This window comes from Jaculus jaculus, chromosome 5 (genome assembly GCF_020740685.1).
Source record: "Jaculus jaculus isolate mJacJac1 chromosome 5, mJacJac1.mat.Y.cur, whole genome shotgun sequence".
Classification (NCBI taxonomy): Eukaryota; Metazoa; Chordata; class Mammalia; order Rodentia; family Dipodidae; genus Jaculus; species Jaculus jaculus.
The window spans coordinates 108108108-108128933 of NC_059106.1; the positions used below are offsets into that span (position 1 = coordinate 108108108).

At 42.3% G+C, this 20826-nt stretch overlaps 2 protein-coding genes across 6 annotated transcripts in view; one reads left to right on the forward strand and one right to left on the reverse strand.

Annotated features, from left to right (window-relative positions):
* The window catches only part of Adcy3 (adenylate cyclase 3), a 118549-nt gene extending 117423 nt beyond the window's left edge, over positions 1-1126 (forward strand). For all 4 annotated transcript variants that reach the window (XM_004663748.2, XM_004663749.2, XM_045148676.1 and 1 more), the window contains one exon: positions 140-1126. In XM_004663748.2, the coding sequence (XP_004663805.1) occupies positions 140-322 (183 nt within the window). In that variant the 3' untranslated portion in view covers positions 323-1126. The remainder of the gene's footprint in view (positions 1-139) is intronic.
* On the reverse strand, positions 1098-20773 carry Cenpo (centromere protein O). Of its 2 annotated transcripts, XM_045148678.1 has the most exons (6): positions 20359-20773; positions 17477-17640; positions 6335-6434; positions 5331-5590; positions 3472-3640; positions 1098-2303 (listed from the first exon to the last, which is right to left on the reverse strand). In XM_045148678.1, exons 1-6 carry the CDS (start codon positions 20402-20404, stop codon positions 2164-2166), a joined length of 879 nt encoding a protein of 292 aa, XP_045004613.1. In that variant the 5' UTR covers positions 20405-20773; the 3' UTR covers positions 1098-2163. The 2 variants fall into 2 exon arrangements, with proteins under 2 accessions (XP_045004613.1, XP_045004614.1); XM_045148679.1 differs by lacking the exon at positions 17477-17640.
* Between the last annotated feature and the right edge of the window lie 53 nt (positions 20774-20826).

Consider the following 20826-nt stretch of genomic DNA (forward strand, 5'->3'; position numbering starts at 1 on the left):
TTTTGGGGGAGAGCCACTGTATATTTGTTCAGCACCAACTGGGACCTGTAGGTCAGAAAGCTATTAGTCATCTGGATACCCTAACTCTGCAGTTCTTGGTTGCCTCCCTAATCTTAGGTTCTCTGTTCTCTGTGTGCAGGTAGTAGAAGAGACTCAGGTCATCCTCCGAGAGTACGGCTTCCGCTTTGTGAGGCGAGGCCCCATCTTTGTCAAAGGGAAAGGGGAGCTGCTGACCTTCTTCTTGAAGGGGCGGGACAGGCCAGCTGCCTTCCCCAACGGCTCCTCTGTTACACTGCCTCACCAGGTGCTGGACAACTCCTAAAGGCCCTGGCCTCACCACAATCCACCCAGGAAGGGAGAGTCTATTTTTTGAAAGTGAAGAAAGGGTTTGGGAAAGGGCAAACAACAGGTCCCAGTGGTCCTGACTTGTTAAAGTGCACATTCCCATAGACTTTAGGTTTAATGTTTCCTTAAGCCTTCCTTTGTTCATAGATATGTGAGCTCTGAGGGCAACCATGCAACTTCTTTATGCCTGTAGCTTCCCCAGAGTAGGGGATCTTAGGCATAGTACTGGAACAGTCCTTCCAGAGCCCTCGCTCCAACTCAGCCCTTCTTCCCCTATAGAGAGGCCATGGCCACTGTGAGTAGGAGAGGAGAGGTGCATCAGAGCCTCCCTTGCTGCTGGGCTAGGAGTATAGGTAGGGAACTGGGAGCTGGACACTGCTGGACGTTGTAACATTCCTGGCCAGAACCAAAAACAGTGCTTTTGTGTGTGTGTGATGAACAGAGATCTACTGGAGACCGGGTTGTCTTCATTATGTTAGGTTAAACGGCCCTCATCCTAATGTTCCTGATAATCTTGAAAGGTTCTTCTGGAACCCCTGTCACCTTAGTTAGGAGAGCAAAGAGTGCAATATTCCCTTTCACCTGGTAGGGGAGGGGGGCTACTTCTGAAAGAGAAATATATAAACAGATCTACATTTATATTTTTAACCTTTAAGAACACTTTCCAATACTGCCTTGCCTTTGAGCTCTTGCTACAGTCGCCTTTGCTACTGCTTAAATGAGAATCTACAGGTATCAATAAAGATCAAGACTGTTTTATTAAAAGCTTTATTCAACTTGATGGGATCGTTGTGGCAATTCTGTTAATGCGCCCCACTGAGTGCTTTGCTGACTCAAACCATTTGTCCCCACCATGTGCCTAGAAGGCAAGAGCTTGAACTAAAACATCTTTCATTGTAAGTAGCTGTCTTTGAAAGAGTGACCCAGACTGGCTTCTGGAGTTTGCTGGAGCTCCCACCCTTGGAGAGGTCTAGGAAATGGCATTTACAATGAGGCCTGAATACAACTCTGGGTCTCTGGAGTAAAGCTCCTATTTGTGACTGGGCAAAAGAGGAAGAGGAATTGTAATGGGAGAACTTGACCAGTCAGAAAGGTTTTGACAGCTGTCAACTGGCCCTACGCCAAGGACAGATGAATGCCAGCAAAGCAGAAACCCATGGTTACAGAAAGAAGACACAGTGAAGGTCTTAGGAAATGGGGAGGAAGACCTACAGCTATGGCTAGGAGCTTGTAGAAGGAGGAAGACATGATTGAGGAAGTTCTACTTCCTTTTGCTTTTTTATTTTACTCCAGGTGATTTTATATATACAGCTTTCTATGAAGATGTCTTAGGAAACAAAACATTAAAATACACAAAATCTTTCTTCACACCACATTCCCTATACAACAGTGACCTAGAATATATGACTGCAAACTAAAGATTAAACATACTTCCTTTCACTGCAGTGTACATTTTTTCATGAATCTAGAATATTCTAAGAACTTCCTTTTAAACTGTCTTAGAAAAACAAGGCAGAATAACAGCTTCTACAAATACTCTAGTTTTTCATGACATTAGCTATTCCACAAATCATTCTGACTTTCAGCTAAAATATACATCCATGACTGAATCAACCAGTACTTCAGAAGAACAGACTTTGAGCATCATAATAAGTGGCCAATCATGAGAACTCAAGTGTGTCCCTTGTCATCCTGATGATGAAGCAGATTGTGTTTCCAGGCAAGGACTCTGAGCCTTTCCTAGTTTCTGGCCTCAGGCCCTGGAGTATGGGGCAGTACAGCCTCACTAACATCAAATGTGTTCCCAAAAGAAACATTTTAGGAGACCAGGTTCAAGTCCAAATTTTCTTCTCCTGAAAACGAAGCAAATACTTGATGCAGAGGCTTTGTAAGGAGCAGTCTTTCATGGGCTAGCCTGTGCTTCTCCCATGAGTTGGATAATGCCTCTGTCTCCATCCCTTAAAAAAAGAAAAAGAAAAACAAAAGATTATCAACTTCATGTAGTCCAACCAGGGAGATCAGAGCCTGGATCAGCATTCGAGACCATGCAAGTTCTCGTGTGTGTGTGTGTACATGCGCGTGTGTATGTATGTGTATGAGAAGATATCCACTATCAGACCAATATAATTTTGAAAGTAGGAAATTAAAAAAAAGAATCTGCCCTGAAAACTTCTAGAAGTATGGGATAAAAACTGTGACAGCATTAACATTTCTGCCTCTTAAAACATTTACTCAATTTTTTCACTATTGCTCATGTCAAATTATAAGAGTATTTAACTGAGACAAAATAAATTTCTTTTCTTCCAAAATAAAAGTGACAAGTTGACTGTGATTCTTAAGTTGAGACCAGAGCAGCAGAAGTCTCACTTTAAATTTTTTCTTTTTTCTTTGTAACTTTTCTTCTTTTTTTTTTTTTTTTTTTTGCACAGGGCATGGCTTGAATTAGTTTTATTTTTCTTAACTTTAAAAAAAATATATATGGAAATATATATTAAAATGTTCTGTAAGTAAAAAAAAAAAAAATTCTCAGTCAGTATTGAAGCATCCCCATTTACAGAACACATTATAGAGAGCTAAGTGTATACTGATTTGTCATGTCATGTAAAATGAGTCTTTTGGCTCCACTCACCACAGGCAACCCCATGACTCAGTCTCAGTGGTCTGTCATCAAGCCCATGAAAACAAATCATGACCAAAAGAAGTCTAGGAGAGCTGGGAAAGGCAAGCATGGAGGAAAAACTAGGATAATTCTATTTACTATTTACAAAAAGAACTGTAAAAATAGGCAGAAAAAAATACTTTGTGTTTTTCTTAGTAAATGGTATACAAACAGGGGAGTTTCAAGGGTTCTACTCGATATGCTTTTTAAATTTTTGTTTATTTATTTATGAGAGAGAGGGAATGGGTGTGCCAGTGCCTCTAACCACTATAAGTGGACTCCAGACACATGCACCACCATGTGCATTTGCCTTATGTGGGTTCTGGGGAGTCAAACTTGGGTCCTTAGGCTTTGTGGGCAAGCACCTTAACTGTTAAGCCATCTCTCCAGCCCCTGATGTATTCTATTTCACTGAACTCACATAACCAGAGCATATAATTTCTTCACAGAGGCATCTTTCCTCTTACCTTGATACATAACAGTAACATCAGTTGGAAGAGTTCCTGTGAGGTCCTCATACAGCAGTCTGGCACTAAACAAGGCCTGATGTTCCTGATTCACTTTGTAGGTAAATGACAGCAAGTTGCACAGGGAGTTTCTCTGCAAGGGTCCAGTCAAGAAGGCTGTGAAGTCACTCTACCAGGGGTGAGGAACAAGGTGAGTGCAAGATGATCACTACTCCAGAGGCCCGTTAATTAGACAGAAATAAATGATCTACAGATGAGGGTCTGAAAAAGGATTAATGTGCCGGTGTGTTGGTCCATGCCTTTAATCCCAGCACTTGGGAGACAGAGGCAGGAAGATCACTGTGAGGCCACCACCCTGAGACTACAGAGTGAATTCCAGGTCAGCATGAGCAAGAGTAAGACCCTACCTTGAAAAACTAAAAATAAAAAAATAAAATAAAAGACTAATGCAAAAACGAAAGTGGGCTGGAAAGGTGGCCTAGCAGTTAAGCGCCTGCCTGTGAAGCCTAAGCCCAGTTCGAGGCTCAGCTCCCCAGGACCCACATAAAATGCACAAGGGGACACATGCATCTGCATCTGGAGTTTGTTTGCAGTGGCTGGAGGCCCTGGCGTGCCTATACTCTCTCTGCCTCTTTCTCTGTCGCTCTCAAATAAATGAATAAAAACAAACAGACAAAAAAATTAAAAACAAAAAATGAGAGGTAAGCCAGGCATGCCTATAGTTGTATTCAGGAAACTAACACAAGATGACTGCTTGACCTCAGGAGCTCAAAGCCAGCCTGGTAATATGAGAAACCATATGGGTAGTATGTCTCACTAACACTGAAGGCCATTAGAACCTATGGCAGAAGCACTTCCCAAAGGAATGGCCAAGGATACAGGTGGAAATAGAGACTATTAACTGATATTACCACATACGGTACGAAGCTTCCTGTCTGCATTCACAAATCACTAAACTGGATAGAGGAAGGATTGCTGAGCTCTGACAGCCATTGATTCCTGATCTGCATTCATTTCCTGCCTATGCTTTCATCCCCAACTAAACTCCACTGCTACTCTCAGAAGGCAGGCTTCTAAGTCAGGAGATCGACAGTATTCCTCCATGGAACTGTGCATCAACACCTGACATTGAACAGGACATTTGACACATACAGACACTCAAACTTCTTGCCAAATTCACTGTATAGCAACTATGTTCCACCTTTGATAACAGTTTGAGAACCACCATTAGGAGTACATAATCCCTAAACCAGAACCCATTGTCCAACATTACTGAAAGTTCAAAAGGGTACGATATAATGGGTGGGAAATAGCTTTATATAAATAAAAAGAAAGTATTAGAAAGATAAAGGACAACCTGGGCATGGTGGTTCACACCTCTAAGTCAGTGCTTAGGAGGCTGAGGCAGCAGGATTGCTTATGAATTCAAGGCCAGCCCTGTATTCACCCTGACTCAAGATTAAACAGACGTAAATAGCCACCAAAGAGAAAAGAAAGGTAATGGACAAACTTTTGGTTCAGAGTTAGGAAACACTGAAAATTTAAAAGGGTTGGAGTGGTACAGTGATTACCTAGTATGCACAAATACCTAGGTTCAATCCCCAGCACCTCAATCAATCAATAAATAAGGAAATAAATACATAAATAATAAAGCTGGGCATGGTGGCAACTGCCTGTAATCCACCACTTGTAAGGCAGGACTGCCACAAATATGATTGTCAGCAAGTTCCAGGTCAGCCAGGGATATTAGCATCAAAGCCCTGAAGAAGGAAGAAAACTAAAATTTGCCCTTTTATTTTCCTCTGAGTTCTCATGGGTCATAAAATGAGATTACATTTACATAAAACCTATACAAATACCTCAAGTCGATCTGCCTGATACTTCCTCCCCGAGTAAGCATTTAGGTGTTCGCAGAGACTGAACATGAAGCGCTGAATATCAGTCTGTAGGTGTTTTGCAGCTATCTTTTCTAGAGGAATGAAGACTGGGATGGAATGGTGATGTATCCACAGTGGTCTCTCTATGACAAGGTCAACAAAGTAAGAATCCAGAAGGTTCCCCTCAAAGGCAGTGCTGATGGACACACAGACTCCATGGCTGGTCAGCTTTCCACTAAGCCCTAGCAAACAGAAAATACATCTTAGCAGAGACCTGGCAAAGGTAGAACTTACTTATCTGGGCATTCAGCAGCATGCATAAGGCCTGGCATACAGACATGATGTGCACAAATAATACTTGAATGAGTGCCTGTCATAGGCTCCTCCTTATGACTGGTTCACATGAAATCTGTACTGTTAAAACCAGGGAAGTTTCAATTTACATACTCTCTTTTTTTCCCTGAATATCAATTTAAGACATCTGCCATATTTTTCCCACAGACTTCTTATGGCATGCATGGAAAACAAATCCCATTTATGATGATATAGAGATCTGAGGAGTTCACCTATCTGAACACTAACACAAACCCAACAGTATACAAAGTTATAGTACAAGGTCTAGCAAATGATGATTGTTAAAAGGCATGGTCTCGAGCAGGGTGTGGTGGCTCATGTCTTTAATCCCAGTACTCAGGAGGCAAAGGTAGGAGGATCGCCATGAGTTCAAGGCCACCCTGAGACTATATAGTGAATTCCAGGTCAACCTGAGCTAGAATGAGACCCTACCATGGGGGCGGGGGGAAGGCATGGTCTCAGCCAGCCCTCAATCAGCATTTTACTGTACAATTGTAAAGATGTGCCTACAAAACAGCATGCCAGTTTTGTGTTTTTGAAGATAAGGAGTGCACAATATTTATGAAATAAGTCCAGCACTAATCTATCTAGCAACATAGAAGATACATAATCAGATCAGAAAACAATTTTACCTGTAAAATGGTATGCCTGCAAAATGGCTTTCAAGGTTTCCTGTTGCCTTTCCAAAACTTCTTGTCCACTGAACTCCACTATTTGGTCAGATGCTTTAATCTGAAAGATAGGCAGCAAATCAAAGTGGTGATAGCAGATTTACTAGAGTCCTTGCCATCATTTGACTGCATAAAGCAAACATACTTTCTCTACTATTTAAGACATCGACAACTTAGCTGTTGAGTAACTATGAATTTACAGCAGAGGCAGAAGATACAGGTCCTGACATGAGGGATCAATAATAGAAACTGGGGGCTTGTGGTAGTTTGAATAGATGGCCCCCAATATATTCACTGTTTTGTTAGTTTGAAGTTTGCATCTGCTGCCACCTGGCTGGAGGCAGTGTCACTGGGCAGACCTTAACTTGTGGTGGTAGGTTTGAGATTTCAATCTAAAGATATGCAAAGTATGCCTAGCTGTAGTTCCTGAAGTGTGCTGTGTTGTGTGGCTTTTAGGCTTGTGCTTCTCTCTCTTTGTTTGGTCCTGTAAAAGCAGGCCACTGGATCTGTAAGCTTCAATAAATCCTTCTTCCATACTGTGCCTGGCTTGGAAGTTCATCTCAGCGAACCTGAAGCTGTCTGCTACAGGGCTGGAGAGGTGGATTAACGGTTAAGGCGCTTGCCTGCAAAACCTAAGAACTCATTTTCAAATCTCCAGGTCCTATGTAACAGTGAGGCAAGTGTGCAATGTTGCACATGTGCCACAAGGGAGCTTGTTCCCAACAGGCTGAAGGTCCTGGAACACCCATTCTCTCTCTCTCTCTCTCAAAAAAAGAATAGAAACTGGAAAGCTGGTGTGTGGCCCATGCTTTGAATCCCAGCACTTGGGAGGCTGAGGTAGGAGGATCGCTGTGAGTTTGAGGCCACCCTGAAACTACACAGTGAATTCCAAGTCAACTTGGGCTACAGTGAGACCCTACCTCAAAAATACAAAGAAGAAAAAGAAAAAGAATAGAATCGGCTTAAGTACAACCAGGACTTTGAGAGTGATGGAAAAAGACGACAGGAAGAAGGGGAGGGTGTGAGGAAAGTCCAGGGTAAGCACAGGGCGGACAAAACACATGGCCTTAAGTAGGCAAAGCTGGAAAAGGTGGTCTGGGTCAGGCTATGCAGGGTTTTAAGATGCAGGACTTCAAGATTTGCACTTCCAGCTACAGCCCAACAGATGGCATCAGGCTGACTTTCCCTAAGAATAAGTACGCAAACTGGATAATTACTCAAACCATAAAAGCAAACAAAAAATTGTCTGACGGTTTTAGAGAAAATGCAAACTGCCAAAATATCAAGGCTTAAAAATATATGGCCCTGCAAAAACAAAAAAGCCTGCTGACCTCTGCCATACAGTGTATCAGGATGAAATGCATAGGCAAGGCTTAAAATTTGGACTGTACACACAGGCTAGAGAGATGGCTTAGCAGTTAAGGCACTTATCTGTGAAGCCTAAGGATCCAGGTTTGATTCCTCAAAACCCACATGTCAGATGTACAAAGTGGCACATGTGTCTGGAGTTTGTTTGCCATGGCTGTATGCCCTGGCACACCCATTCTCTCTCTCTTAAATAAATAAAAATTTATTTTTATTTTATTTTGGTTTTTTGAGGTAGGGTCTTGCTCTAGCCCAGGCTGACCTGGAATTCACCATGTAGTCTCAGGGTGGACTTGAACTCACAGTGATCCTCCTATCTCTGCTTCCTTAGTACTGGGATTAAAGGTATGTATCACCACACCCAGCTTAAATAATTTTTTTTAACTTTTCCCCACCTTTTTTTTAATATTAAGTAGAAACTTTGTATGGACACATCATGTGTTGGTACCATCATTTCCCTCCTCCCTGCGCCCATGCCACTGGGGGTCCTCCTCAGTGGGATTGCTGGTGTTCCCCATGGGGTTATGAGTCATGAGAGCAGAGGTCAATCTTTGTGTGGGAGGGGGGGAGCAATGTCTCTGGATATCACCTCCCATCCTGTGGCTCTTACAACCTTTTCAGCCCTCTTCCGCAAAATTCCCTGAGCCTTGGTGGGTGTGTTTTAAGTCTGTTTTAGGGTTGAGCTCTCAGAAGCTTCTGGATTTCTGCTTGGTGTCTGCCTCCGCCACCCTGGGGCAGGTTGTCAGGCTTGCGGTGGAAGCAGCACTATTGCTCATGTCACCAGCTCCTCTGTGGTTTCACCTGGGCCCTGGCTGCTGTGTGAGGGCTGGTTCATCTCCTGACAGGGAGTCAGCTATCTTTTCTTATCTTACTGATAGGTTTTGGTTGTTCTTGGTTCTAGCTGCTTTCTGAAAAAGAAAAAATAGATTTCTAATGGAAAGGGAGATCAGCATAGATTAAAGGGGACAAGCATTGTTAATATAGAGAGATTTTGATGGGTGTAGCCTCTCTTTTGGCCAAAATCTAGTGGGAACCTCTCCTTGGAGTCCATAATCTTGTTGTTCATAGGATCTAGCTTGGCTCCCAGTTCCAGATATGGGCTCCTTTCTTCCCATAAATTGATAAATCGTAAATAAACAGCTTTCTAATAGAAACATTCCCTGTGAGAACTTTATAGACTGTATTGAATGCTAGAGTTACTGTGGGTGTGCAAACATAAATTGACTAAGAAAACCTTCTTTTGAAAATTGGAGCATTCCATGTCTAGTTTGATCCCAATTAATTTGCATTTTTAATTTTTTTATTTTAAATATTTTTTAAAAAGATCTGTACATACAAATTTATACACATTACTGAGAAAAATCAAAGAACTAAAATAGAAAGATATATTGCATATATATACCACACCAACTAGAACACATATTACTGTAAAATACAAACTCTCTCCAAATTGACATACAGATTCAATACTATCCTAATAACTAGGAGAGGCCTAATTTTGGAAAGTTATCCCTAAGTTTATGGGAAATTCAAAGAGCCAAAAATTGACACTTTGGGTTGGAAAGATGGCTTAATGGTTAAGGCACTTGCCTGCAAAGCCAAAAGGACCCAGGTTCAATTCCCCAGGACCCACATGACCCAGATGCACATGGCACATATATCTGGACTTCTTTTGCAGTGGCTGGATGCTATGGCATTCCCATTCTCTCTTTCAAGTAAATAAATAAAATATTTAAAAAGAAAAAAAGAACCAACGCTTCTCCAGAAGAGGAATGTACTATAGGTATCAAGACAAGGTGAGTAAAACTCTGGATGTGCCCAAAGACAAACAAATCAATGGAACAAAACAATGCCGAAACAGATTCATTAATGCAATGGGAAAAGCATCTTCTCAAGATGTGCTGGATGAACTGGATACCTATGAGTGAGAAAAAAACAAAACAACCATGTCCTCTCACACGATACACATAAAAATCTATTCTACAAGGGCTATATTGTAACCTGGTGATATGGCTTGGAGGATAAAGCACTCACTGATGAAGCCTGAGTAGCTCTATTGGATCCCCAGACCTCATGTAAAAAGCCAAATGCCATAGTGGGTTTCTTTAATCCTAACACAATGACAGAGATGTGAGGTAGACACAAGAGAATTTTTCTGAAAGTTCAGGAAGGCATAAGAAAGATACAGAGGTAGAAAGACAAGGACTGACCTGAAAATTGGTCCTTTGACCACCACCTGCTCACTGTGGCATGTACCTACTTGCCTGTGTGTGCACACACACAACATATATACACACAAAAAAAACTTCTTTAATGGCTGGAAAGATGGCATAGTGGTTAAGCACTTTCTAGCAAAGCCAAAGGACCCAGGTTCAATTTCCCCAGTACTGACATAAAGCCAAATGCAGAAGGTGGCACATATGTCTGGAGTCCATTTGCAGTGGCTAGAAGACCTGGCACACCCGTTCTCTCTCTCATTATTTTTTTTTTTTTTTTAGAGGACTACATGGGCTGGAGAGGTGGCTTAGCAGTTAAGGCACTTGCCTGTGAAGCCTAAGGACCCAGGTTCAGTTCCCCAGTACTCACATGAAGCCAGATACACAAAGTGACGTATGTGTCTGAAGTTCATTGGCAGTGGCTAAAGGCCCTGGTGTGCCCATTCTCTCTCCCTCCCTCCCCCCCACTGTATCTGTCTCAAATAAATAAATAAAATTTTTTTGGGGGGGAAAAAGGACTATATGCCAGGTGTTGTGGCACACACCTTTAATTCCAGTACTTGGGAGGCAGAGGTAGGAGGATCACCATGAGTTTGAGGCCAGCCTATGACTATAGAGTGAGTTTCAGGTCAGCCTGAGCTAGAGTGAGACCGTACCTTAAAAACAAAACAAAAGAAGACATTTCTACAGAAAGAGCATTTTATTTTATTTATTTGCAAGCAGAGAGTAGAAGAGAGACAGACAGAGAATGGGCATGCCAGGGCCTCCAATAGCCACAAGGACAACATTTCTACAAGAAGATGAAACAACAAAGCTTAAAACAAAATATTACAGGGGAAATAAAATAAAATAAAATATTACAGGGGTACTGCTGAAGAGTCCACATGGTTGAGCCGCAAGGTCACTGATACACAAAGTGACCCTTGTGTCTGGAGTTCATTTGCAGTGGCAAGCCCTGACATGCCCATACTCTCTTTCTCTGTTTCTTTCTTTTCTTAAAGATGTGTGCCACCACACCCAGCTAATTTTTTTATTTATTTGAGAGAGAGAGAGAAAATGGGTGCACTAATGCCTCTAACTGCTGAAAATGAACTACAGACGCATGAGCCACTTTGTGCATCTGACTTATGTGGGTCCTGAGGAATCAAACATGTGTCCTTAGGCTTTGCAGGCAAGTGCCTTAACCACTAAGCCATCTCTCCAGTCTGCGCCCGTCCCCTCCCCACCCCCAGTTTCTTTTTTAAACTATATTTATTGCTGGGCATGGTGGCACATGTCTTTTTTTTTTTTTTTTTGGCACATGTCTTTAATCCCAGCACTTGGGTAGCTGAGGTAGGAGGATCACTCTAATTTTGAGGCCATCCTAAGACTACATGGTGAACTCCAGCTCAGCCTGGGCTAGAGTGAGATCCTACCTTAAAAAACCAAAAACCAAAACAAAACAAAAACTCATACACATACATATATATAGATACAGAAAGAGAGAGAGAGGAACAAGAATGTCATAGCAGCAACATATATAATAAATACATATGTAACATATATATGCAAGGAATGAATGAGTATAGATGTACAGTGTTAGCAAATAACCTACATACACCATGCTATATACTTGAAATCATCTCTGGATTACTGATAATACAATGTAAATAAATTCTGCAACATATATTGTTGTTTAGGGAATCATGTAAGAAAAAAGTCAAATACAAATTAAATCTCCAGTAAGACACATTACACTCCCACCTGAATGACAGATGTTTAAAACTGACAATACTAAGTACTAGCCAAGATGCAAAACAAAAGAAATCTTATAAACCATTGTTGGGAATACAAACCTGACACAAATACTTTAGAAAAACTGGCAGTATTTAAGTTAATGTGCATGCTCCATGTTCCAGAAATTCTTCTAACTTTGTACCTAACAGAAAGTGTGCATTTTGGGCTGGAGAGATGGCTCAGCAGTGAAGTACTTGCCTGTGAAGCCTAAGGACCCCGGTTCTAGTCTCAATTCCCAAGGACCCATGTTAGCCAGATGCACAAGGGGGCGCACACGTCTGGAGTTTGTTCATAGTGGCTGGAGGCCCTGGCGTGCCCATTTGCATTCTCTCTCTTTCTCTCTCTGTCGCTCTCAAATAAATAAATAAACAAAAATAGTGTGCATTTTTACAATAAAAGTCAGGAACAAGAACATCATAGCAACAACACACATAATTAACCAAAAGTGAAATAATCCAAGGAATCTACATGGTATCAACAGGGTGGATAAATTTCTATGCATCTGTAAAATACAATCACTATGAAGCATAATGGCATGGATGACTCTCACAAACATACCAAAGTAAGCCAGACATAAAAGTCTAGACTTTTTATATCAGTATAAAGTACAAGCAAGGGGTGGTGACTTATGCCTGTAATTTTAGCACACTGGAGGCTACGGCAGGAGATTGCAAAGTTTAGGTTAACTGGGGCTAGAGTGAGTCCAAGGCCAGCCTGAGCTAAGTACTGAGATCTTGTCTCAAAACCAAATAAAACTTGGGTTGGAAAGATGGCTTAGCAGTTAAAAGCCATGAGACTACATAGTGAATTAAAAGTCAGCCTGAGCTAGAGTGAGACCCTACTGTGAAAAGCCAAAAAAGAAAAAAGAAAAAAAAAAAAAAGAAGACTGGCTTTATGGGAAAACTGGATATGCATCTGTAGAAGAATGAAAATAGATCCTTCTCTCTCTCCATGCACAAGAATTAAGTCCAAATGGATCAAAGAACTTAGTATCAGACCCAAAACTCTGAAACTGCTAGAGGAAAAAGTAGGGGAAACCTTCAACATATTGGTCTTGGCTTTCTGAATGCTGCTCAGGAAATGGAACCACTAATCAACCACTGGGATCTCATGAAATTACAAAGCTTTTGTACAGCAAAAGACAATGAATAGAGCAAAGGCACAACTTACAGAATGGGAGAAAACCCTTGCCGGCTATGCACTGATAGAGAATTAATATCCAAAATATACAAAGAGCTCAAAAAACTAAATAATAAGAAATCAAACAATCCAATTAAAAAATGGGCTACAGGGGCTAGAGAGACGGCTTAGTGGTTAAGCACATGCCTGCAAAGCCTAAGGACCCAGGTTCAATTCTCCAGGTCCCACATAAGCCAGATGCACATAGTGGCACATGCATCTGGAGTTCGTTTGCAGTGGCTGGAGGCCCTGGCATGCCCATTCTCTCTCTCCTCTCTCTGTCTTAAATAAATAAATAAATAAATCTGGGCAATGAAACTAAATAGAGAGTTCTCAAAGAAATACAGATAGGGGGGCTGGAGAGATGGCTTTAGCGGCTAAGCGCTTGCCTGTAAAGCCTAAGGATTCCGGTTCGAGGCTCGATTCCCCAGGACTCACAGATGCACAAGGGGGTGCACAAATCTGCAGTGGCTAAGCAGCCCTGGCGCGCCCACTCTCCTCTCTCTGCCTCTTTCTCTTTCTGTCTGTCGCTCTCAAATAAATAAGTAAAAATAAACAAAAAAAAAAAAATTTAAAAAAATACAGATGGGGCTGGAGAGAGGGCTTAGCGGAGGACACTGGTTCGAGGCTTGATTCCCTAGGACCCACGTTAGCCAGATGCACAAGGGAGAGCATCCATCTGGAGTTCATTTGCAGTGGCTAGAGGCCCTGGAGCGCCCATTCTCTCTCTCCTTCTATCTGCCTCTTTCTCTGTCGCTCTCAAATAAATAAACAAATATTTTAAAAAGAAAGAAAAAAGAAATAGAGGTGGCACATAAACACCTAAAAAAATGTTGTACATCCCTAGTCATCAGGGAAATGCAAATTAAAACTACATTGATCTTGCTGGAACTGAGCTGATAACCTCCTCCATGTACACCAGCTGACAGAAAGCTGGAAGAAGCCATTCTACATGTAGTTCAATGAAAGAAAGAGATACCACCAGTGAAGATACTTAATAGTGGACACTGCAAGCCTTATAATTGGCCAGCCAGGCCAAATGAGCCAACGGGTGCAATAGTGGCACGTCTATCATGGTAGAAACCAACTGCCCTCCAACTGGACTGGAGGCCCGCTCCATGGGAGAGAATACATTCCTGATACTGAAAACTTAAAACGGGTAGTCATGAGCCCTACGGGTGTAACATCTGCTCATGTCTGGATAAGTGTATATACTATGCTTATCAAACTTCCCAGTAAGCACTTCTCTTAATATTCATACCTTTATATTAATGCTACTCTCACTTTGAGTAGAGAATCTTCTCTTTTCAGATGGCAGTGACCTTGGGACAACTCAAAAGGTATCATGGTGCTGGAAAGAAGTGACTAGAGTACCGAGTAACTTCTCGATCACACCTTCCAAGGCTCAGGGTCTAATGCGGAAGAGGTGGCGGAAAGAATGTAAGAGCCAAACAAAGGGTAGGACTCCTTACAACGTGCTCCCTCCAGACATAAAATGGCCTGGATATCCATGAAAACAAATGATCATAAATGCTGGCAAGGATGCAAAAAAGAACCCTTCTACACTGTTGGTCCAGCCATTGTGGAAATCAGTGTGGAGGTTCCTGAGACAGCTAAACATACATCTACCATATGACCCAGCTATACCACTCCTAGGCATATATACTAAGGACTCATTGCATTACTTTAGAAATACTTGCTCAACCATGTTTATTGCCACTCTATTGCTATAGCACTCCTAAGCATATATCCTAAGGACTCGTCTCACTACCTTAGACATACTTGCTCAACCATGTTTACTGGCACTCTATTCACAATTGCTAGGAAATGGAACCAGCCTAGATGACCCTCAATGGATGAATGGATAATGAAGATATGACACATTTATACAATGAGTTCTACTCAGCGGTAAAGAAAAAAATGAAATTATGAAAACTGCAGGAAAATGGATGGATCTGGAAAGGATTATACTAAGTGAGGTAACCCAGGCCTAGAAAGCCAAGCACCACATGTTCTTTCTCATTTGTAGATCCTACTTACAAATGAGTGGACTTCTACATGAGTAGGAATGAAAATCCGTCACAGTGGCCAGCAAGCCAGAAAGGAGATATAAAAGGTATAGAAAGGGAGGGAGGGGGAACTTAGTAGGATGGTATTGTATATATGTAAGTAGAAGAACAGATTAATGGGAGTGAACAGGCCTAAGTGAGGTCAGGGGAAGAGACTGAGTAAAGGAAAGCTGGAGGGAGGGCTAATCAAAATCTAAGAGGATATAAATAAGCCACATGGAAACCTACTTTTTTGGACAATGGAACACTCAGAAGCCATAGATTGTTACTAGAAAATTTTCTGTGCCAAGTATGGGACACCTTCCAGTGAGTTATTGACCAGGGAGGTCACTGATGTCCCCAAAACATTATAGGCTATTGCTGAGGCTCTTGGTTTCCTACCAGGAATATATGGTAAGACCCTATTGCTGAAGACTCCCTATACTTGGGCTGCATGGTCACTGAGAAATCTTGCTGGAGCTGAGCTGAAAACCTCCTCCATGTAGACCAGATGACAGAAATCTAGGAAAAGCTATGCTGCATGCAGTTCAATGGGAGAGAGAAAAATCACCAGTGAAGATACTCAAGAGTGGACACTGCAAGCCTTAATTTTGGCCAGCCAGGCCAAATGACCCAGCGGGTACAATGGCAGGTCTTCTATGGGGGAAACCAACAGCTCTAATTGAACTGGAGGCCCACTCCCTGTGAGGGAATACATCCCTGATACTGGAAACCTACAACAGGGGTAGTCATGAGCCCTAGGTACATAACACCTGTTGGTGTCTGGCTAAATGTATATACTATGCTCACCAAACTGCCTGGTAAGCACTTCTCTTAATGTTCATACCCTACTATGCTTATGTCTCTACTATGCTTATACTCTCACTTGTGGTTGGAGAAGCTTCTCTTTTCAGATGGCAGTGACCTTGGGATGACTCAGAAGGCACCATGGTGCTGAGAAGTAACAGGAGTGCTCAGCACTGAAATATCTCAATCACACCTTGGCTCAGGGTCCATTGCAGAAGAGGTGGTAGAAAGAATGTATGAGCCAAAGGAAGGGTAGGACTACTTACAACATGCTCCTCCAGACACAAAATGATCTGGATATCCATGACCTCACAGTGCCTGACACTACCTACACAAGAGGGGAAGGGGTATGATGGAGAGTGGAGTTTCAAAGGGCAAAGTGGGGGGAGGGAGGGAATTACCATAGGTTATTGTCTACAATTATGGAAGTTGTCAATAAAAATAAATAAATTTAAAATATAAAAAAGGAAGAAGGCTGGTTTTATCCTACGGCAATAGAGATTACTGACAGTATTTGGGCACGGAAACAATGTGGTAGTTTATAATACATTTTCTTGGTCATGCAACTAGAAAAATAGAAATTTTAGACACCATAAATTCCCAGACTACTGTATTTATCCTAGTATGGAAGATACCTTATGAATATTAACTACATATGTAGATCATACTTAAGCCACAGCAGAAAGAGTAAGCACAAAGATGATATATTGGGCCATCTGACAGGTTTGCTGAAAAAGAAAGTGAAAAGCAGGAAGGATGAATGTTTCCTGTGTTTTAAGATTGAGTGATGGAGGGCTGGAGAGATGGCGTAGCGGTTAAGCGCTTGCCTGTGAAGCCTAAGGACCTCGGTTCGAGGCTCGGTTCCCCAGGTCCCACGTTAGCCAGATGCACAAGGGGGCGCACGCGTCTGGAGTTCGTTTGCAGAGGCTGGAAGCCCTGGCGCACCCATTCTCTCTCTCTCCCTCTATCTGCCTTTCTCTCTGTGTCTGTCGCTCTCAAATAAATAAATAAAAATTTAAAAAAAAAAAAAAAAGATTGAGTGATGGAGCCAGGCATGGTGGCGCATGCCTTTAATCCCAGCACTCAGGAGGCAGAGGTAGGAGGATCACCATGAGTTCAAGGCCACCCTGAGACTATATAGTGAATTCCAGGTCAGCCTGGGCCAGAGTGAGACTGGGAAAAAAAAAAAAAAAAGATTGGGAGATGGGCTGGAGATGTGGCTCAGTGATTATACTTACTTGCCTGCAAAGCCTAAGGACCAGAGTTCAATTCCCCAGCACCCACATAAAACCAAATACACTAAACAGTGCATACATCTGGAGTTGTTTGCAGTGGCAGTTAGTCCTGGTGCACCCATATTTACTTTGTGCCTGCCTCTTTCTCTTCCAAATAAATAAATAATAAAACTTTAAAATTAGGTGATAAAAAGATGGAACTGAGAAAAATACAAATGGCTTATGTCTGCTGAAGCTGAGTTAATGGGCAGGCTGAAGGACTATGATAAAGAACTTGCCTGGCTCATTACTAGTACTGGCATTTATTAGTTGATACTGACTCTTAGCTTACATCTATATGTTCGATTATTTAAAGAATAAAAGACTTGAAATCGATTCAATATGACCACATGCAAAACATGTTATACAAGTTTACCTGTTGCTGGATCCTGACTGCTCTGTACACCCCAGGAAAGCCAACATTACCACTGTACTCACTGCGGCTTGCCGTTGCTTCACTTCAGCCCTCAGCTTATCTCGCAGGCGCCTCAGTTCATGACACTTGGTTCCAAGAGCACTTGTCTGAGCTCTTGGCAGCTCTTCAGATTTTGTATGAGATTTGTTCCTTTGAGTCTCTAGTCTTTCCAAGTGAACTAGAATACCTAAAGAAAGTAAAAAAGGAATTTCACCAAAACACCAGGTTTTCTAACTCTGGCAAGCAGTAGCACTGCAAGAAGGAACAGAGTGTGTCTCTTATTCAGGTCAGCTAAATTAAGATATCTGCCTTAGCCAGAGGATCTGACAGCCTAATCAAAGACCACCAACCTCTGGTTGAACAGTAATGACAAAGCACCCCTAACCAGGGTACTATTCAAAGTCAATGTGAGAATGTGTTTTATTTACTGCATATTTTATAGGAAGCTGCATTTTATCTAAGCCCAAGTATCACAAAAGCACATCGTTAATGTGGAAAAAGACGATTCTAATTGCTGAACCACAAATAGAAGAAGCTGCCCTCACAAAAGTACTGTACTTTAAGAAAATATATTTTAGCCAGGCGTGGCGGCGCACGCCTTTAATCCCAGCACTTGGGAGGCAGAGGTAGGAGGCTCACCATGAGTTCGAGGCCACCCCGAGACTACATAGTGAATTCCAGGTAAGCCTGAGCTAGAGTGAGACCCTCCCTTGGGAAAAAAAAAATTTATATATATATGCATATATATATATACATACACACACACACACATATATATATAAAATTTATTTCTTTATTAATTACTGGAGAGCGAGAAAGAGCACACCAGGGCCTGCAGCCACTACAAACAAACTCCAGATACATGTGCCACCTTGTGCATCTGGCTTACCTAGGTACTGGGAAACTGACCTGAGTCCTTAAGACTTCGCTGGCAAGTTCCTTAACCTCTAAGCCATCTCTCCAGCCCAAGTCCTGTATTTTTAACAAGAAGACCTAATTGAACTAGGTTCCTTAGGCAAATCCAGCAGGTGTATTTTGTAAAGTTCAAAATCAGATACCTACACAAAACTCTTTATTTTCTGTACTTGCCTTGGGAAAGTCTACAAACTGATCTCATTCGTCTATCCAATCAAGATTAGATATCAGGTCTTCCTTATGACTAATGTATATCCCATTCAAAACAACAGCAACCGTGAAAACTTGCGTAAGATCTAACAGACACACACAATATAGACTTACCATACCTCACTTGTTTCGCCATTACTCACAGATTCCTATCTTCTCTTACTTTCTCAAGTCCTCAGACCATTAGTTATCCCTTTTCTGTGTATATAGCCCTCCTACAAATGTCATAACCAAATAAAATGCTGAAATTGCCAAGCACAGGGGTAAAATAAGTACGGTAATGGCTAAACGTTTAAATATTTGGGGTGAGAGATTAAAAGGGGGCTTTAGTTGGTCTAGTTCTGCTTCCACTTTGACACTAGTTTTAAAAGACACAAGCTTACAGGCAGTCATCTAATCCCATCAATCAGGAGTCTGATGCGGAGGTTTACTGCCAATTCAAGATACACAATGAGTTCCAATAAGCAATCTTTTAAAGTTACACAAAGCTCATAATCAATGAAATAAAATAAAACGTTATGTACTGGAGAATGGTCTACTCCTGAATGCAGCTTATTTTTAATACAATGAAGCCATCAAACTTTTTAGTTTTGAAGTAATTGTCTTAACCCACATACTATTTATTATCTAAAATATCATAATAACTAATTATCATCCATAATCAAATGACTCTGACAGGGTCACCAAATTCATTGACTATCAAAAATTGTATACTTCTTAGGATTTAAGACACTAAGCTGAGTAAGTACTTCAAAACTATAAAAAGTGTTAGTAGTATAGGTTAGCATAGAAAGGCTACCAATAGCAAGAACTGTCCTCTAAACATCACTGCAGATAAGAAAAAAGCAATCTCACCTCTAGACATCAACAAAGCAGCAAATCTCAGTATTCAAATAACTAAAGATCAATACAGCAAAGTTCACAGTGACATCATGCTAATCAATTTCAACAGTAAAACATTTTTGTTAATAATTTTTTTAAAAAAGTTATTTGAGAGGAGAAGAAAGGAAGAGGTGAATAGAGTGAATGGGCACTCCAGGGCCTCCACCCACTACAAACAAACTCCAGACGTATGCACCACCTTGTGCAGCTGGTTTATGTGGGTACTGGGGAATTGAACCTGGGTCCTTTGCAGCCAAGTGCCTTAATCGCTACGCCATCTCTCCAGGCCCCCGCCCCCCGTGTGTGTGGGGGTATGTTTAAGGTAGGGTCTAGCTCTAGCTCAAGCTGACTTGGAAGTCACTATGTAGTCTCAGGCAGTCCTCAAATTCAGTGACCCTCCCATTTCTGCCTCCCAAATGCTGGGATTAAAGGCGTATGCCACCACTGCCGGCTATCTAAGTATTCTTTAAACAATGTTCAAGTAAATCATTTGACATATGTCTAATATGTAGACGGTAACACTTGTTTACATGGTTTGTAAATCCAGCATAAGTGTGTTAGGTCACTGTGAATTTCAGGCCACCCTGAGACTACATAGCGAATTCCAGGTCAGCAGGAGCTAGAGTGAGACACTACCTTGAAAAAACGAAAAGAAAGCTCCCTGGCTAGAACCGCAGGGCTGAATATAAACATTAATGATACTACAAATGCGACCTCGCGGTTTCAAAAGGGACAGCCTAGAAACACTTCAAGCCGTTTTTCCCTATTGACAGCCAGTTCCTGAGTCTTCAATTTTAGCTCGCCTCACCAATCTTCTTCCAAACAAGGCCGGTGTCACATTAGAGAAGGGAGGGGCTCTTCCAGGGCGGCAGCAGAAAGACGACAACCCCGAGAATACCTCCTTTGGACTCTCCATGGTGACAAAATGTATTCGCAGGTTCCATCCCCTCCGATTCTCCAGCGCCTTCCTCGAGTTGCCTGGGCAAGTCTGTCAGGGACCTAGACGTCCTTAGCGCTAAGACAGGACAGCCACAACCAAGTCCTATCTGTGCCCATCCGACAAGCCGGGGGGGAGGGGGGCCGCGCCCCTTTGCCCAGCCCAGGCCAGTGGCTCGCCTCTCCCTGGAGAGCCGAGGGCGCCGCCGCTCCGGTCAGCTGCGGTCCCCGCGTACACGAGGGAGGCCGCTCGGGGCGGCCGGGTCGGATCCTCGGCCTCCCTGAGCCTTCTTCCCTCCAACCTTGTCTCGAGCTCACCGGGACCAGGTTTGAGACTTGCCGCCGTCAGCGCCGTCAAAACGGCCCCAGCATGCTTTGCGCCACCGCCGTACAACATATGGTGGCGCCCGGAGCTCCGCCCTAATCCCAG